Genomic DNA, 6,553 nt, shown 5'->3' on the forward strand with positions numbered 1-6,553 from the left:
GCCTTTCTCCCCCTGCAGCCCTCTCCCATCCACGCATCCATTCATCCTACACCGTGCTGCCTGTCACACCCAGAGGCCCCTACTGTCATCTCTGCAGACCTTCTCGTGGTCCTCACCCAGGCTTACTCACAGGCTGGAATGCTTGGACAGCTGGTGGCTCCACCAGAGGGAGAGTCATGGCCAGGAGCAGCACAGGGGCAGCTGAGCAGACCATGGCTCACTGAAGCTGTCCTCAAGAGCCCACCTGCTGCCGCATGATGCAAATGTCCTCCGAGGAGAGCTGGCAGGGCTGTGCACAGATGGAATGTGAGAGAAGAGAGGAAGGGAGCCAGGCTGAGTTTACAGAGGAAGTGTTACAGCCCATGCTACAGTCAAATGGGCAGCCAGGTCACTGTGGGGCCCCCTGGAGCTCATAGGCTCCAGTGAGAGTGGTCTGCCCAGGTTCCCTGCTGGAGTCTGGGCCCAGGACTCAGTGAGCAGGAGAGGAGCTGGGGGCTCTAGGTCACAATACCAGCCATGTGTCCATCAGCCAGGTTCCATCACATCTCCAAGGGTCTGGAAAATCTGGATTTTTCTGAAGCTCCCATGAAGCTGGGTCATTGATCAAAAAGGCAAGATTAGAAAAGACAAACATCAGAGCTGATGGCTATGCTGAAATAATTTCTAGATAGACTGGACTCTTAAATGTAACAAAGAATCTGGGAAAATACCTGGAGAAATTATCAAGGAGTTTCATAAAATAATTTCATGGCGAGGAAGGCTTTTCTAAGTATGACACAAAACCCAGAAGCCAGAGAGGAAATAATAAGTTAGAAAGTATACAAAGTTTTAAATTTGGGGTGAAAAGACTGTTGGGATAAAAAGGCAAAAGACAACATATTTGTAAGGCTATGATTGTAAGGCTAATCTTTTTAAAATGTTATCTATTTACTTATTTATTTTCGGCTGTACTAGGTCTTCACTGCTGCGAGCAGGCTTTCGAGTAGCTGCAGCAATAGGGACTACTCTTCATTGCGTGCACTGGCTTAGTTGCCCCCTCCCCCACGGCACGCGGAATCCTTTCAGACCAGGGATCAAACCCATGTCCCCTGTGTTGGCAGGAGGATTCTTAACCACTGGACCACTAGCGAAGATTAAGAGCTAATCTTAACACAAAAATTTTTTATCTTACACATCAGTAAGAAAATGGGCAAAAAAAATCAAAGAAATATCAATAGTTTGATGAACATATAAAAACACCCAACTTAAGATATAAGACATGCAAATTGAAATAGAATATTCTTTTTCACCCACTAATTATCAAAAGGTGAGATACTGGTTATCTTAAGTGTTAAGAAAAGTGTACTTGTACAAAAATATGTGTATAAGGATGGAGATCAAACTAGACAACCCTAAAGGAAATTAATCCTGAATATTCATTGGAAGGACTGATGCTGAAGCTGAAGCTCCAATATTTTGGACACCTGATACAAAGAGCTGACTCATTAGAAAAGACCCTGATGGTGGGAAAGATTGAGGGCAGGAGGAGAAGGGGACGACAGAGGATGAGATGGTTGGATGGCATCACCGACTCAATGGACATGAGTTTGAGCAAGCTCCAGGAGTTGATGATGGACAGGGAGGCCTGGCGTGCTGCAGTCCATGGGGTCGGAAAGAGTCGGACACGACTTAGCAGCTGAACAACAACAAGGATGTTCAAGGCAGAGCTTGTGATAGCAAATGAGTTAAACAACCCAAATGCCCCAAAAGGATAGGTTAGGTAAGTTATGGCATTTCCAAATAGAACATTGTTATGGGGAAAAAAGTAAAGTAGCTATTTGGAGTGAACCATGATATATATGGTGAAATTTAAACTGTATGTTATGCTTTCCTTTAGGTAAAAAAAGGAATCCATATTAGATACTTGTGCATTTTATACTTGGAATATTTCTGGAAGAATACATTAGAAAGTTAGCAATAATTGTTGCCTCTTGAAAATGAGATTAGGAGTCTGAATCGTTCTCTGTGCTGTTTGATATACATATTTTCTAACTTTAGGCATGTTCTTTTTTAATTACAGAGAAAGAAAGAGCTGAGACTTCCCAGTGGTTAAGACTCTATGCTTCCAATGCTGGGGGTGCAGGTTTGATATCTGGTGGGGGAACTAAGTGGCCAAAAAAAGTATGGCCAAAAAAAGAAAAGAAAGAACTGACTTACACACACACACACACACACACACACACACACACACAGCACCTAGCCTCGATACATTTAGCCTCGATACATTTAGCCTCGATACATTTCTACTTTCTCCACCACCCCATGTTAGAATCATTGCTGAAAAAATAGCAAACACATAGAGCAAAATACATTCAAGAGAGCAAAGACTTCGTAAATAGTTGATTTCAGAAAACATGATAATGAAGAAGAATCAGATTTGAGAACCAGAGAGACAAGACACAGGTACTTGCGGTGGGACACTGTTAGCATGTTGGCAAGTGTCTACTGTAGCTGCAGGTGGTCTTAGATGGACACCAACACCATCAACTATTGCTGGCAAGGGGGGTCAGTCAGAGAACTAAGTGGACCTGGACAGTGCTCACCAGGGGCTCTGGAGGACAGGAATGACAGGAGAGAGAGGTGGACTTGAGACACGCGGAGGTGAGCTGCTTCCATGCTGGGTGGACACTGAGCAGCAGAAGTTTCCAGTTAGGAGAGGCAAGGACAGACCACTTGGAGAGAAGATGCTCTATCTAGAAGCGGAAACACCAAAGGAACAAGTGACTCAGAGAACATTAGGAAGTCAGTGGAGGGGACTTTCCTGATGGTCTAGTGCCTAAGACTCCAGGCACCCAATGTAGGGGCCCGGGTTCCATCACTCGTCAGGGAATTACGATCCCACAAGCTACAACTAAGCCCGAGAACTGTAACTAAAGAAGCCTGTGTGCCGCAGAAAGACCCAGAATTGCCAAAGTAAATGATAGCATTAGTAATGATTTTTTTAAAAGAAAGTCAGTAGAGGTGGAGCTGGAGAGACCCCTAAAGATTCAACCCCCAAAACAGAATTTTTCCTAATTGGTACTCAATTCATCTTAATCCCTTTGAGTTCATGATGAGAAATGAGTATAACAAGGGGAATAACATATTCCTGGGTCCATGAAAGTTGAGGTGTCCAAAGTGTATAAAACTACGACTAGAACTAAAGAAGTGAGAATATTGCCATAATTATGGGTCTATGAATGTGTTCTGTACAAATGCTATAACTCCCATTTAATGAAACAAGCTATATTTTCAATGTCATAAGAGTACATAAAATGTAAAAGAACTCTGTTGTTAATTCATTCATTCATATATCCATTAAATGAATACTTATTAAGCACTGGTGTCCGATGCTATGCTAGGTCCTAGACATTCAGTGGTATTGTGGACTAAATGCATCTTGGAGCATTTACCAAAACAAGGGTTGGGCACAAAGACTGTGACAATTATTATGGAATACAGTATTTTTTTTTTTTTTTTGGTTGCTACCAAGGCTTGGCCAGTATCAGGGCATGTCAGAGGACGGTGTGCAGAGAGGAGGGGAAAATGCACAGCTGTTTACCCAGTTGGAAACCTTGATGCAGTACAGTTTCAGTAATAGCTAATTAGCTAATTCTTGACTGAGACAGAAAGGTCCAATACAGAAAGAACATGTTTAAAATTGCTTGATGCCATATAATGTATGATTTATGAAATATATGACAATAAAAAGTATTTTAACAAAAAGGCAGGTGCTGTATATGTCTTCATAAAAACTAAGGATATTTCTCACATCAAAAAAATTTAAGGGGTATGTGTGTGTGAATAAACATTCGGGGAGGACTAGGACATTGGAATGAAACAGAATTTTTTCTTTCAAAGGCAAAAAAATTTCAAATCCTCTAAGGCAGGAGCCTATGGATTAAAAAAAAATTATTTTTTTTATTTATTATTTTTGGCTTCTCTGGGTCTTTGCTGTGGTGCATGGGCTCTTGTCGCTGCACATGGGCTTTCTCTAGTTGCAGTGAGCAGGCTTCTTATTGAGGCGGCTTCTCTTGTTGCAGAGCATGGGCTCTATCTAGAGCATGTGGACTCAGCAGTTGTGGCTCACAGGCTTAGTTGCCTGGCAACATGTGGGGTCTTAGTTCCCAGACCAGGGGTCGAACCTGCTCCTGCATTGGCAGGTGGATTCTTAACCACTGGACCACCAGGGAAATACTGGAGCCTGTTGATTTTAATGTACAATTCAGGCTATCAAAATGTTAATAAGTTTAAGTATCTATTAAGCACACACCCTATCTATTTAGACTCATCTATGAAAATCATTTTATAACATGGAGATATAGATTACCTCCCTAAGCATGAAATGAAATCCTAAAACCACATAGGACAGGATGACCAATTTGAATATGAAAAATATGAGATGGTTTATACAAATTACAGAAGGCTACAAGATGGTAATATTACTCCATGAAGAAGAACAATTTTCTCTGAGGGAACAACTACATGCTAAGGTTTGCAAAGAGGTAATGAATGGAAAAGCAGACATAAGAGTCAGATAGCTGGAAATCAAAATTAGCTTCATTACTGGAAAAGCTGAATGAGAGAGAGATGGTGGTTTGGATGTGAGCCAGAAGCACTTCCCAGACATCCTCCTTGAACTGAATCTACTTACCCCTTATGCTACTTACACTGGCATAGCTGGGCATCTCCAGGTCTCCCTTGTGAAGATGAGGGAGCTGAGAGTGGGTCTGGAGGACTGGCCACTTCAGAAGAGGGAGGTCTCATAGCTTATTCTCCACTTCTTAGCCATCAGATAGGTCACTGTTCACTTGGGGAAATGGGAGAGGAAAGAGAGACTATATCCTTATGGGGAATGAAGTTCCCTCCGTTCTGTGGAAATGAAAGAAGAAAGGAATAGCATTCTGCACCAATACCACGCAGTACTTACTGATTATAACAAGATTGATTTCAATATTTTAGTCAGAGAAAACTGAAAAACTACATTTAACGAATGTCAAAATATACACATAAGAGGATTTTGTAAAGTCAACAAACCTAGAGAATATTTTTGAATACTTTGTTAGAAGCCCTAGAGAAATGTGTGCCAAGAACAAAAATTAGCAGGTACTTTGAGCAAAAACCTATTGTTTCTGCTTTATTCTACATATTTTCTGAACCAATTGGTAGAAAGTGTCCTCCACCCTTATTCACAGGTTTGCTACAGAAGCGGTCATTTTATACAAGGTCATGCTGCCCCCCTGCCAACAGTAGAGTCCGTGTTACACATCTAATGCCAACAACTTCTCTCTTCCAGTGTAACTGGGTGTGGGACCTTAGGGAGAGCCTGAGGTTCCAACCTGCATTGGAAGTGGGAGTCTTAACCACTGGACTACCAGGGAAGGTCCCCTCAAGACATTTTTATAATAGTGGCTTTTTAAAAATAATTCCAACATCTATGTCATCACTGATGTCTATTGATTGCCTTTTCCCATGCGAATTGAGATTTCCTGGCTCTTCATATGCCATGTGAGTTTGGATTGTAGCCTCGACATTTGAATATTATAAGACTCTGGATCTTATTTAAATCCTATGGAAAATACTGATATTTTTATTTTAGCAAGCAACTGCCCTAGTTTGGTTCAGGTCACAAGTTCTGACCCATCTACTGTGAATTGTATTTTCAACATTGGTTCCCTTTTCAAAGTCTTTGTGATACTATTCAGATCTACTGCATATATGTGCCACCCAGCAACCCATCTGGGACCTGGGTGAAGGTCTATGTCTTAGCGCAATTCTCAAAGTCTGTGGTATGCTCTTTAGGGTCAAGTATATGGATGTACAGGTGGGAGAAACTCCCAGGACTTCATAATACTCTAGGAGTCATCTTCCTGAGTTTCTTTTCTCTCAAGTTACTCCAGTTCCCTTGAAATAATACTCTTGTCAAAGTAGCATGAACATAGCACACTTATATCTACCGTTATTACATGTGTTTTTAAATACTTCTTTAAATGAATTAGAGAATGGCAACCACATCCATTCCTTCAAAACACTGTTCTCTTTATAGCCTGAGCTTAGCACATATAAACATTATTATTAGTTTTAAAAAGCACTTTAAATGCATTACAGAAAAGTTTAAGAATATTCTCAAGTATTCTTTAAAATATTCAAGTATTCTGAGAAAAACTTCTTAGAACATTCAAGTTTTCTTAGAACACTCAAGTTATTCCCTTTTATTAAGAAAATATTCTTTACACTGTAAAGTTTACAGGATAAAATCCCTCTTCCTCAAGTCTAATTGGTTTAATGAGATAGGTGGAGGCCATTTCATGGGTCACAATTGCCAACGGGAAGTGAAATGACCATACAATACACAAGTCTAATAAAAGTGAGACTGGGTACCACTCCCTCTCCTCATATCTTGGGTAGAATTAGTTTGGGCCTTTATCTCAAAGCTCAAGAATAAATCCTACCAAATAGGAGATGGTGTTCAATTAAGAGCCTACTGTGTTTGAACAACACAATATCTACATTACAAATATGATAGAGAATTCCC

General features: G+C 40.9%; 1 protein-coding gene across 1 annotated transcript in view; it reads right to left on the bottom strand.

Annotated features, from left to right (window-relative positions):
* GPR113 (G protein-coupled receptor 113) overlaps positions 1 to 214 on the bottom strand; it is a 9,750-nt gene extending 9,536 nt beyond the window's left edge. The window contains exon 1 of the mRNA XM_010840593.1: positions 131 to 214. Within this exon, the coding sequence (XP_010838895.1) occupies positions 131 to 214 (84 nt within the window). The remainder of the gene's footprint in view (positions 1 to 130) is intronic.
* Between the last annotated feature and the right edge of the window lie 6,339 nt (positions 215 to 6,553).

The sequence above is a fragment of the Bison bison genome, unplaced genomic scaffold (assembly GCF_000754665.1).
Source record: "Bison bison bison isolate TAMUID 2011002044 unplaced genomic scaffold, Bison_UMD1.0 scf7180017864145, whole genome shotgun sequence".
Lineage (NCBI taxonomy): Eukaryota > Metazoa > Chordata > Mammalia > Artiodactyla > Bovidae > Bison > Bison bison.